General features: G+C 43.2%; 1 protein-coding gene across 2 annotated transcripts in view; it reads left to right on the forward strand.

Annotated features, from left to right (window-relative positions):
* LOC106582506 (receptor-type tyrosine-protein phosphatase-like N) overlaps positions 1-13,420 on the forward strand; it is a 94,958-nt gene that overhangs the window by 6,582 nt on the left and 74,956 nt on the right. For both annotated transcript variants that reach the window (XM_045704906.1, XM_045704907.1), the window contains exon 2: positions 3,671-3,721. In XM_045704906.1, the coding sequence (XP_045560862.1) occupies positions 3,671-3,721 (51 nt within the window). The remainder of the gene's footprint in view (positions 1-3,670; positions 3,722-13,420) is intronic.

The following is a 13,420-nucleotide window of genomic DNA, read 5'->3' on the forward strand; positions in this document are numbered from 1 at the left end:
TAATCTGAGTTGTGTTTTATAGTCCCAGTTCAGGCTTTAATCTGAGTTGTGATTTATAGTCCCAGTTCAGGCTTTAATCTGAGTTGTGTTTTATAGTCCCAGTTCAGGCTTTAATCTGAGTTGTGATTTATAGTCCCAGTTCAGGCTTTAATCTGAGTTGTGTTTTATAGTCCCAGTTCAGGCTTTAATCTGAGTTGTGATTTATAGTCCCAGTTCAGGCTTTAATCTGAGTTGTGTTTTATAGTCCCAGTTCAGGCTTTAATCTGAGTTGTGTTTTATAGTCCCAGTTCTTTATCAGTGTTTGTCCTCCTGTGTTCTGCTGGCAGTAAACCCTGACTAACCAGCCCAGGGCTCCCCCCCACACACACACACACACACACACACACACACACACACACACACACACACACACACACACACACACACACACACACACACAGGTCTGGCTTCACTGCCTCTATGGTCTGTTGGACCAGCTGTGGCCAACACAGAGACCTACATCTACCCGGGGCCTCCATACCCTCTCCACCTCCCTCCACCTCCTCTATCTATAAATGCCATCTCTCGCTCTCTCACTGCCTCTCAATTTTATTTTAAGGGCTTTATAGACATGGGAAACATATGTTAACATTGCCAAAGCAAGTGAAGTAGATAATACACAAAAGTGAAATAAACAATACAAATTAACAGTAAATATTACACTCACAGAAGATACAAAATAATAGAGACATGTATTTTGTCGTGTGCAAATAGTTCAAGTACAAAAGGGAAAGTAAATAAATATAAATATGGGTTTTATTTACAATGATGTTTGTTCTTCACTGGTTGTCCTTTTCTTGTGGCAACAGGTCACACATCTTGTTGTTGCGATGGCAGACTGGTTTTTCCACCCAATAGATTAAGAGAGTTGATCAGAATTGGGTTTGTTTTTTGAATTCTTTCTGGATCTGTGTAATCTGAGGAAAATATATCTCTAATATGGTCATACATTTGGCAGGAGGTTAGGAAGTGCAGCTCAGTTTCCACCTCATTTTGTGGGCAGTGTGCACATAGCCTGTCTTCTCTTGGGAGCCAGGTCTACATACAGTGGTCTGTCTCAATAGCAAGGCTATGCTCACTGAGTCTGTCCATATTCAAAGCTTTCCTTAAATTTGGGTCAGTCACAGTGGTCAGGTATTCTGCCACTGTGTACTCTCTGTTTAGGGCCAAATAGCATTCTAGTTTGCTCAGTTTTTTTTTGTTAATTATTTCCAATGTATCAAGTAATTCTCTTTTTGTTCTCTCATGATTTGGTTGGGTCTAATTGTGTTGCTGTCCTGGGGCTCTGTGGGGTCTGTTTGTGTTTGTGAAGAGAGCTCCAAAACCAGCTTGCTTAGGGGACTATTGTTGCAGAATTCTGCATGCAGAGTCTCAATTTGGTGTTTGCCCCATTTTGTGAATTCTTGGTTGGTGAGCGGACCCCTGACCTCACAACCTTAAAGGGCAATGGGTTCAATAACTGATTCAAGTATTTTTTAACCAGATCCTAATTGGTATGTCAAATGTTATGTTCCTGTCTCTCTCTCTCTCTCTCTTCTCTCTAACACATGCAACATAACATAAAGCAACACACATTTCCTGTCACCGTGTGACATGTTCACTTTCTCTTCCATCGTCGGAGACAGAGCGAATATGTGCTACAGGAACATCATGCTGTTTGCTGTTATGTCACGACCTAGATGCCCACTGTACAGACACGCTGAATGTAATCAGATGGGTATATTTAGCTAGGTGTGTTCCTCTGAGAGCTGATGCTTAATGATGTTACTAACAGCAGAGTGTGTGATGTGCTCACTGCTCACATTATCAGAGCAGGTATAATCTAGTCCCTTTAGAACCTACTTTAGAACCTACCTACTTTAGAACCTACACTTTCCATCAACAGGTATAATCTAGTCCCTTTAGAACCTACTGTAACAGTTTACATCAACAGGTATAATCTAGTCCCTTTAGAACCTACTGTAACACTTTCCATCAACAGGTATAATCTAGTCCCTTTAGAACCTACTGTAACAGTTTACATCAACAGGTATAATCTAGTCCCTTTAGAACCTACTGTAACAGTTTCCATCAACAGGTATAATCTAGTCCCTTTAGAACCTACTGTAACACTTTCCATCAACAGGTATAATCTAGTCCCTTTAGAACCTACTGTAACACTTTCCATCAACAGGTATAATCTAGTCCCTTTAGAACCTACTGTAACAGTTTACATCAACAGGTATAATCTAGTCCCTTTAGAACCTACTGTAACAGTTTCCATCAACAGGTATAATCTAGTCCCTTTAGAACCTACTGTAACAGTTTCCATCAACAGGTATAATCTAGACCCTTTAGAACCTACTGTAACAGTTTCCATCAACAGGTATAATCTAGTCCCTTTAGAACCTACTGTAACAGTTTCCATCAACAGGTATAATCTAGTCCCTTTAGAACCTACTGTAACAGTTTCCATCAACAGGTATAATCTAGTCCCTTTAGAACCTACTGTAACAGTATCCATAAACAGGTATAATCTAGACCCTTTAGAACCTACTGTAACAGTTTCCATCAACAGGTATAATCTAGTCCCTTTAGAACCTACTGTAACAGTTTCCATCAACAGGTATAATCTAGTCCCTTTAGAACCTACTGTAACAGTTTCCATCAACAGGTATAATCTAGTCCCTTTAGAACCTACTGTAACAGTTTCCATCAACAGGTATAATCTAGTCCCTTTAGAACCTACTGTAACAGTTTCCATCAACAGGTATAATCTAGTCCCTTTAGAACCTACTGTAATAGTTTCAATCAACAGGTATAATTTAGTCCCTTTAGAACCTACTGTAACAGTTTCCATCAACAGGTATAATCTAGTCCCTTTAGAACCTACTGTAACAGTTTCCATCAACAGGTATAATCTAGTCCCTTTAGAACCTACTGTAACAGTTTCCATCAACAGGTATAATTTAGTCCCTTTAGAACCTACTGTAACAGTTTCCATCAACAGGTATAAACTAGTCCCTTTAGAACCTACTGTAACAGTTTCCATCAACAGGTATAATCTAGTCCCTTTAGAACCTACTGTAACAGTTTCCATCAACAGGTATAATCTAGTCCCTTTAGAACCTACTGTAACAGTTTCCATCAACAGGTATAATCTAGTCCCTTTCAATCAATGAATGCTTTTAGCAGAGCTGCTATTAATCCCTCTCTCACTCTCACTTTCTCTATCCTCTGTTTCTCTCCCCTCCCTCCATCTTTCTCTCTTCCCTCACTTTCTCTCTCTCTCCCTCTCTCCCTCTCTGTCTGTCTCCCTCTCTCTCCCTCCCTCTCTCTCTCTCCCTCCCTCTCTCTCTCTCCCTCCCTCTCTCTCTCCCTCTCTCTCTCTCTCCCTCTCTCTCTCCCTCCCTCTCTCTCCCTCTCCCTCCCTCTCTCTCCCTCTCTCTCCCTCTCTCCCTCTCTCTCCCTGTCTCCCTCTCTCTCCCTCCCTCTCTCTCCCTCCCTCTCTCTCCCTCTCCCTCCCTCTCTCTCCCTCTCTCTCCCTCTCTCCCTCTCTGTCTGTCTCCCTCTCTCTCCCTCCCTCTCTCTCTCCCTCTCTCTCCCTCCCTCTCTCCCTCCCTCTCTCTCTCTCTCTCTCTCTCTCTCTCAGGTTGTGTGTTTGAGAGGAGGCTGTGCTCCAGGGAACAGTTCTGCTCTGACGGTGAGTATCCTATCCTGTGTGTGTGTGTGTGTGTCTGTGTGTGTCTGTGTCTGTGTCTGTGTGTGTGTGTGCTCTTAGCTGAGAATCCTATCCTATCCCTCCTGCCCTGCGGTCGGTATCTCCTAGAGAGTAGCACACATTTGGCCCAGATAAGGCTTACCATGTCAGCTTCAGTCAGTGAGCCCGGGTTATCCTGCCCCCCCCCCCCACCACATCCAACCCCTCTCTATGTCCTTCTCCCAAACCTACTGTGTATTGCATCCTGTTTCCACATTAGCATGTCCTGCTTATACACCCCCACCAAACTGAATCCCCTATGTATCTCCTGGGATCTCACTAAAAACGTCATTCCTGACATGCTTGTTTACAAAAAGAAGATCAAAACAGGAAGTACCCATGAATCGCTTCCCCAATCAACAAATGAACACTGAGGTTGGCAGTAAACTAAAGGACAGGACTACCACACACAGGGCTACCGCAGACAACCCTGAGGCTATGGCTGAGGACAGAAACAAGGACAGGAAGTCCCGCTGCGACCTCTGCAGGGTTATCAAACGAGCAAAAGGACAATATAGGAATACGGTGGAATCATACTTCACAGGTTCCGACGCTCGCCGCCTTTGGCAGCAATAACCTCAACCAAACGTTTTCTCTAGTTGCGGATCAGACCTGCACAACGGTCAGGAGGAATTTTGGACCATTCCTCTTTACAAAACTGCTTCAGTTCAGCAGAATTCTTGGGATGTCTGGTGTGAACTGCTCCCTTGAGGTCATGCCACAGCATCTCAATCGGGTTGAGGTCAGAACTCTGACTGGGTTACTCCAGAAGGCACATTTTCTTCTGTTGAAGCAATTCTGTTGTTGATTTACTTTTGTGTTTTGGGTCGTTGTCCTGTTGCATCATCCAACTTTTGTTGAGCTTCAATTGGCGGACAGATAGCCTTACATTCTCCTGCAAAATGTCTTGATGAATTTGGGAATTCATTTTTCCGTCGAGGCAGCAAAGCAGGCCCTGAGGCAGCAAAGCAGCCCCAAACCATGATGCTCCCTCCACCATACTCTACAGTTGGGATGGGGTTTTGATGTTGGAGTGCTGTGCCTTTTTTTTCTCCACACATAGTGTTGTGTGTTCCTTCCAAACACCTCAACATAAATTTCATCTGTCCACAGAATATTTTTAGGGCAGCTCTAACCAACATCTCCAATCTCGTCTCATTGATTGGACTCCAGGTTAGTTGACTCCTGACTCCAATTAGCTTCTGGAGAGGTCATTAGCCTAGGGGGTTCACATACTTTTCCCAACCTACACTGGGAATGTTAAAATTATGTATTCAATATAGACAATAAAAATACAATAATTTGTGTGTCATTAGTTTAAGTAGTTGGTCCAATATCTGCCCTGCTAGAGCTGCCCCGGTCAACTGTAGGTGCTGTTATTGTGAAGTGGAAATGTCTAGGAGTAACAACGGTTCTGCCACAAATTGGTAGGCCACACAAGCTCACAGAACGGGACCGGCGAGTGCTGAAGTGCGTAGCATGTAAAAATCGTCTGGCCTTGGTTGCAACACTCACTATCGAGTTCCAAACTGCCTCTGGAAGCAACGTCAGCACAAAAACTGTGACTCGGGAGCTTCATGAAATGGGTTTCTATGGCCGAGCAGCCGAACACAAGCCTAAGATCACCATGCGCAATGCCAAGCGTCGGTTGGAGTGGTGTAAAGCTCTACATCATTGGACTCTGGAGAAGTGGAGTACGCGTTCTCTGGAGTGATGAATCATGCTTCACTATTTGGCAGTCCGATGCACAAATCTGGGTTTGGCAGATGCCAGGAGAACGCTGCCAGCCCGAATGCGTAGTGCCAACTGTAAAGTTTGGTGGAGGAGGGAATAATGTCAGAAGCTGTTTTTCATGGTTCAGCTAGGCCCCTTAGTTCCAGTGAAGGGCAATCTTAACACTACAGCATACAATGACATGCTAGATGATTCTTTGCTTCCAACTTTGTGGCAACAGTTTGGGGAAGGCCCTTTCCTGTTTCAGCATGACAATTTTTTTATATCTTGATATAACGAGGCAAGTCAGTTAAAGAACAAATACTTATTTACAATGACAGCCTAGGAACAGTGGGTTAACTGCCTTTCTTGTGTTCTTCTTATTTTTATTTCTCGTGTTTTTGTTCTAATTTATGTCATTTTTAGTATTACATTGATATTAATTACTGTATTCTTGGGTTTGGAGCTTGCAAGAAAGGCACTTCACTGTACTTGTACATGTGACAATAAAAGTTGAAATGTATGACGATGGGCCTGCTGTGTGCTAGACAGAGTGAGCACTTTCCTTATTACTTGGAGGTCCTGTCCTGATTCCACAGTAGTAGTATGTCCACCCCACCACCAAACCCCCTCTGTCCTGATTCCACAGTAGTAGTATGTCCACCCCACCACCAAACCCCCTCTGTCCTGATTCCACAGTAGTAGTATGTCCACACCACCACACCAAACCCCCTCTGTCCTGATTCCACAGTAGTAGTATGTCCACCCCACCACCAAACCCCCTCTGTCCTGATTCCACAGTAGTAGTATGTCCACCCCACCACCAAACCCCCTCTGTCCTGATTCCACAGTAGTAGTATGTCCACCCCACCACCAAACCCCCTCTGTCCTGATTCCACAGTAGTAGTATGTCCACCCCACCACCAAACCCCCTCTGTCCTGATTCCACAGTAGTAGTATGTCCACCCCACCACCAAACCCCCTCTGTCCTGATTCCACAGTAGTAGTATGTCCACCCCACCACCAAACCCCCTCTGTATCTAAAACAGGGCATATATCATTCCTGACATCACAGCCTACTGGAGTAGAGCACAAAATCCAGAACTTTGCTTATATCCTGTAATGATTATACACACGCTTCCTGCATCATCAACATTTAAACAGCCTTCCTCTTGCTTTCTTCCATCCCAGCAGGACCAAACTTACAACACACTCAAATACACACACACACACACACACACACACACACACACACACACCCATCCCAGCAGGACCTAACCCATAACACGCTGCACCACACAGCCGCCGACAGAACTGAATTATTTACACTCTGTCCCATCCTCATTCCTCATTGCAAGTACGTAGCTGGCAAGGTACCATAGACACAGACACAAAACCTTAGCTAGCTACAGTAGGTACCACAGACACACAACCGTAGCTAGCTAGGTACCACAGACACAAAACCTTAGCTAGCTACAGTAGGTACCACAGACACAGACACAAAACCTTAGCTAGCTACAGTAAGTACCACAGACACACAACCTTAGCTAGCTAGGTACCACAGACACAGACACAAAACCTTAGCTAGCTACAGTAAGTACCACAGACACACAACCTTAGCTAGCTAGGTACCACAGACACACAACCTTAGCTAGCTAGGTACCACAGACACAGACACAAAACCTTAGCTAGCTACAGTAAGTACCACAGACACACAACCTTAGCTAGCTAGGTACCACAGACACACAACCTTAGCTAGCTAGGTACCACAGACACACAACCTTAGCTAGCTAGGTACCACAGACACAGACACAAAACCTTAGCTAGCTACAGTAGGTACCACAGACACACAACCTTAGCTAGCTAGGTACCACAGACACAAAACTTTAGCTAGCTAGGTACCACAGACACACAACTTTAGCTAGCTAGGTACCACAGACACAGACACACAACCTTAGCTAGCTAGGTACCACAGACACAAAACCTTAGCTAGCTAGGTACCACAGACACACAAACCTAGCTAGCTAGGTAACACAGACACACAACCTTAGCTAGCTAGGTACCACAGACACACAACCTTAGCTAGCTAGGTACCACAGACACAAAACCTTCGCTAGCTGGGTACCACAGACACAAAACCTTAGCTAGCTAGGTACCACCGACACAAAACCTTAGCTAGCTAGGTACCACAGACACAAAACCTTCGCTAGCTAGGTACCACAGACACACAACCTTAGCTAGCTAGGTACCACAGACACAAAACCTTAGCTAGCTAGGTACCACAGACACAAAACCTTAGCTAGCTAGGTACCTGTTCACCGGACGTGCTACCTGTTCCAGACCTGCTGTTTTCAACTCTCTAGACAGCAGGAGCGATAGAGATACTCTCAATGATCGGCTATGAAAAAGCCAACTGACACTTGTTCACTTGTTGCACCCTCGACAACTACTATGATTATTATTATTTGATCATGCTGGTCATTTATGAACATTTGAACATCTTGGCCATGTTCTGTTATAATCTCCACCCGGCACAGCCAGAAGAGGACTGGCCACCCCTCATAGCCTGGTTCATCTCTAGGTTTCTTCCTAGGTTTTGGCCTTTCTAGGGAGTTTTTCCTAGCCACCGTGCTTCTACACCTGCATTGCTTGCTGTTTGGGGTTTTAGGCTGGGTTTCTGTACAGCACTTTGTGACATCAGCTGATGTAAGAAGGGCTTTATAAATACATTTGATTTGATTTGATTTAGGTACCACAGACGCACAACCTTAGCTAGCTAGGTACCACAGACACAAAACCTTAGCTAGCTAGGTACCACAGACAGAAAACCTTAGCTAGCTAGGTACCACAGACACAAAACCTTAGCTAGCTAGGTACCACAGACACAAAACCTTCGCTAGCTAGGTACCACAGACACACAACCTTAGCTAGCTCGGTACCACAGACACACAACCTTAGCTAGCTCGGTACCACAAACACACAACCTTAGCTAGCTCGGTACCACAGACACACAACCTTAGCTAGCTAGGTACCACAGACACAACACACAACCTTAGCTAGCTAGGTACCACAGACACACAACCTTAGCTAGCTAGGTACCACAGACACACAACCTTAGCTAGCTAGGTACCACAGACACAGACACAAAACCTTAGCTAGCTAGGTACCACAGACACACAACCTTAGCTAGCTAGGTACCACAGACACAAAACCTTAGCTAGCTAGGTACCACAGACACACAACCTTAGCTAGCTAGGTACCACAGACACAAAACCTTAGCTAGCTAGGTACCACAGACACACAACCTTAGCTAGCTAGGTACCACAGACACAAAACCTTAGCTAGCTAGGTACCACAGACATACAACCTTAGCTAGCTAGGTACCACAGACACACAACCTTAGCTAGGTAGGTACCACAGACACAAAACCTTAGGTGCTTACCACAGACCAACCTTAGCTAGCTAGGTACCACAGACACACAACCTTAGCTAGCTAGGTACCACAGACACAAAACCTTAGCTAGCTAGGTACCACAGACACCCAACCGTAGCTAGCTAGGCACCACTATTGGTTTACTTCAGATATGTTAAGCAGATGTAAGACTGTTGGTTTGTTCTGGATCTGTTGAGCGGATGTAGCTATCTCTGCAGCTTGGCTCAGTGTTATGATGGATGGGGTGTCTGTTATGTATCATATATTCATGGGATGACTAGTTGTTACGGTAGGGTAGGCTTAGGTATGTGGGATAGGGTTTCGTGGCTGAGCTTGAGTTAACATGCATATATATATATGCATGTTAAGAGAGAGAGAGAGGAGAGAGAGAATGATAGAGAGGAGAAAGAGGAGAGAAAGAATGAGAGAGGGAGAGAGAGAGAGAGAGAGAGAGAGAAACGTTAGAGAGGAGAGAGAGGAGAGGGAGAGAACATTAGAGAGGAGAGAGGAGAGTAAGTGCGTTGGGGTGTATGTGTGTGTGTTTATTGTCGTAGGTGTATGAGAGAAGGGTAGACACACACAGGCCACATCTCCTTCTCCTCTCTCCGTCACCTCCCTTCCTGCCTCTCCTCTCCTCGTCAGAGCCCCTGCCCGCTACTACATATTGTTTCTACGGCAACGGTGACATCATCAGGATGAAGGCAGCTGGGTCAACACCCCCACAATCTCTCGCTCTCATTCTTTCTCTCCTCTCTCTCCTCTCTAACGTTCTCTCTCTCTCCTCTCTAACGTTCTCTCTCTCTCTCTCTCTCTCTCCTCTCTAACGTTCTCTCTCTCTCCTCTCTCTCCTCTCTCTCCTCTCTAACGTTCTCTCTCTCTCTCTCCCTCTCTCATCCTTTCTACCCTCTCTCTCCTCTCTAACGTTCTCTCTCTCTCCTCTCTCTCCTCTCTAACGTTCTCTCTCTCTCTCTCTCTCTCCCTCTCTCATTCTTTCTCTCCTCTCTCTCCTCTCTAACATTCTCTCTCTCTCCTCTCTCTCCTCTCTCTTCTCTGTCTCTCTCATTCTCTCTCCTCTCTTTCCCTCTCCTCTCTCATTCTCTCTCTCCTCTCTCCCTCTCTCTCTCTTTCTCTCTCCTCTGTCTCTCTCATTCTCTTTCTCCTCTCCTCTCTTTCTCTCTCTCTCTCTTCTCTCTCTCATTCTCTCTCCCCTCTCTCTCATGGTCATTCTCTCTCTCCCTCTCCTCTCTCTCTCTCTCTCTCTTCTCTGTCTCTCTCATTCTCTCTCTCTCTCATTCAATTCAATTTGCTTTATTTGCGTGATGTAACAATGTACATATTGCCAAAGCTTACTTTGGACATTTAAAATATTAACATAATTAATAATAATAATCAATATTGTCAACGGGACAACAGTAACAACAATACCCAAGGGTCAAAGTAACCATACATTGAAAAATAACAATAAGCATTCAGTAGAGGACATGTACAGGTTGGTTGGTCTGTCAGACACTGTCCCTCATTTTGTCAGGAAATGCAGCTGTCTCAGGTTCTGCTGTTGTGCAGTGGTTGCACAGCCTTTCCTCTACAGGGAGCCATGTTTTCCTGTGTCTACCCTTCTCAATGGCAAGGCTGTGCTCACTGAGCCTGTACTTTGTCAAGGTTTTTCTAAGGTTTTGATCAGTAACCATGGTCAAATAGTTAGCCACGGTGTACTGTCGATTTAGGGCCAGATAGCACTGCATTTTGCTTTGTGTTTGTGCTTGTGTTTCCCAATAAGCAATGTAGTTATGTTTTGACTGTTGTAATTTGGTTTATTCTGATTGATTGGATGTTCTGGTCCTGAGGCTTCAGTGTGTTAGTAGAACAGGTTTGTGAACTCAGCCCCAGGACCAGCTGGATGAGGGGACTCTTTTCTTTGCTCAGCTCTTGGTATTGCAGGACTTGGTAATGATATGAGAGGGGGTCACTGTATTTTAGATGTTTCCAAAACTTAATTGCTCTTTTTTGAGTTTTTATTATTAGTGTATATTGGCCTAATTCTGCCCTGCATGCATTGTTTGTAGTTTTCCTCTGGACATGTAGGAGAATCTAACAGAACTCTGCATGCAGAGTTTCAATGGGGTGTTTGTCCCAAAGGGTGAAATCTTGTTTTGCAAGTGGACCCCACACCCATGAAGTGGAATTGGTTCAATGACACATTCAATTAGTTTTAGCCAAATTTGAATAGGTATTTCAATTTGAATTAGTTTTTTTAATGGTGTAGAATGCCCTGCGTGCTTTCTCTCTCAGTTCATTCACTGCCTCATTAAGGTGTCCAGTAGAGCTTATTTTTAAACCTAAGTAATTGTAGTGTGTGCAGTACTCAATATACTTTGTACAAATTCTCTCCCACCCCAATTCAATAAATGCTTCACAAGCATGAATGGGTGGTTGCCACTGTTGTCAAAGTTGTCAAAGCAATGTAGATGAAGTATGACATAAATGAACAATATGTATATATATATATGTGTGCTGTTTATCAACCAAAACAAATATACATAGAACATGATACACAAAAAGAAGAAAGACATACATCTACAAGGGCTCATGTAAATGACATGGCAGAGCTAATGTCATACATTATGACAGACCAGCTAGATCTACTGTCTCTATTATATTACGACAGACCAGCTAGATCTACTGTCTCTATTATATTATGACAGACCAGCTAGATCTACTGTCTCTATTATATTACGACAGACCAGCTAGATCTACTGTCTCTATTATATTACGACAGACCAGCTAGATCTACTGTCTCTATTATATTATGACAGACCAGCTAGATCTACTGTCTCTATTATATTACGACAGACCAGCTAGATCTACTGTCTCTATTACATTATGACAGACCAGCTAGATCTACTGTCTCTATTATATTACGACAGACCAGCTAGATCTACTGTCTCTATTACATTATGACAGACCAGCTAGATCTACTGTCTCTATTATATTACGACAGACCAGCTAGATCTACTGTCTCTATTATATTATGACAGACCAGCTAGATCTACTGTCTCTATTATATTATGACAGACCAGCTAGATCTACTGTCTCTATTATATTATGACAGACCAGCTAGATCTACTGTCTCTATTATATTATAACAGACCAGCTAGATCTACTGTCTCTATTATATTATGACAGACCAGCTAGATCTACTGTCTCTATTATATTATGACAGACCAGCTAGATCTACTGTCTCTATTATATTACGACAGACCAGCTAGATCTACTGTCTCTATTATATTACGATAGACCAGCTAGATCTACTGTCTCTATTATATTATGACAGACCAGCTAGATCTACTGTCTCTATTATATTACGACAGACCAGCTAAATCTACTGTCTCTATTACATTATGACAGACCAGCTAGATCTACTGTCTCTATTATATTACGACAGACCAGCTAGATCTACTGTCTCTATTATATTACGACAGACCAGCTAGATCTACTGTCTCTATTATATTACGACAGACCAGCTAGATCTACTGTCTCTATTATATTATGACAGACCAGCTAGATCTACTGTCTCTATTATATTACGACAGACCAGCTAGATCTACTGTCTCTATTATATTATGACACACCAGCTAGATCTACTGTCTCTATTATATTATGACAGACCAGCTTGATCTACTGTCTCTATTATATTATGACAGACCAGCTAGATCTACTGTCTCTATTATATTATGACAGACCAGCTAGATCTACTGTCTCTATTATATTACGACAGACCAGCTAGATCTACTGTCTCAATTATGTTATGACAGACCAGCTAGATCTACTGTCTCAATTATATTATGACAGACCAGCTTGATCTACTGTCTCTATTATATTACGACAGACCAGCTAGATCTACTGTCTCTATTATATTACGACACACCAGCTAGATCTACTGTCTCTATTATATTACGACAGACCAGCTGGATCTACTGTCTCTATTATATTATGACAGTCCAGCTAGATCTACTGTCTCTATTTTATTATGGCAGACCAGCTAGATCTACTATCTCTATTATATAACGACAGACCAGCTAGATCTACTGTCTCTATTATATTACGACAGACCAGCTAGATCTACTGTCTCAATTATATTATGACAGACCAGCTTGATCTACTGTCTCTATTATATTACGACAGACCAGCTAGATCTACTGTCTCTATTATATTACGACAGACCAGCTGGATCTACTGTCTCTATTATATTATGACAGTCCAGCTAGATCTACTGTCTCTATTTTATTATGGCAGACCAGCTAGATCTACTATCTCTATTATATTACGACAGACCAGCTAGATCTACTGTCTCTATTATATTACGACAGACCAGCTAGATCTACTGTCTCAATTATATTATGACAGACCAGCTAGATCTACTGTCTCAATTATATTATGACAGACCAGCTTGATCTACTGTCTCTATTATGTTATGACAGACCAGCTAGATCTACTGT

Source organism: Salmo salar, chromosome ssa21 (genome assembly GCF_905237065.1).
Source record: "Salmo salar chromosome ssa21, Ssal_v3.1, whole genome shotgun sequence".
In the NCBI taxonomy this organism is placed as follows: domain Eukaryota; kingdom Metazoa; phylum Chordata; class Actinopteri; order Salmoniformes; family Salmonidae; genus Salmo; species Salmo salar.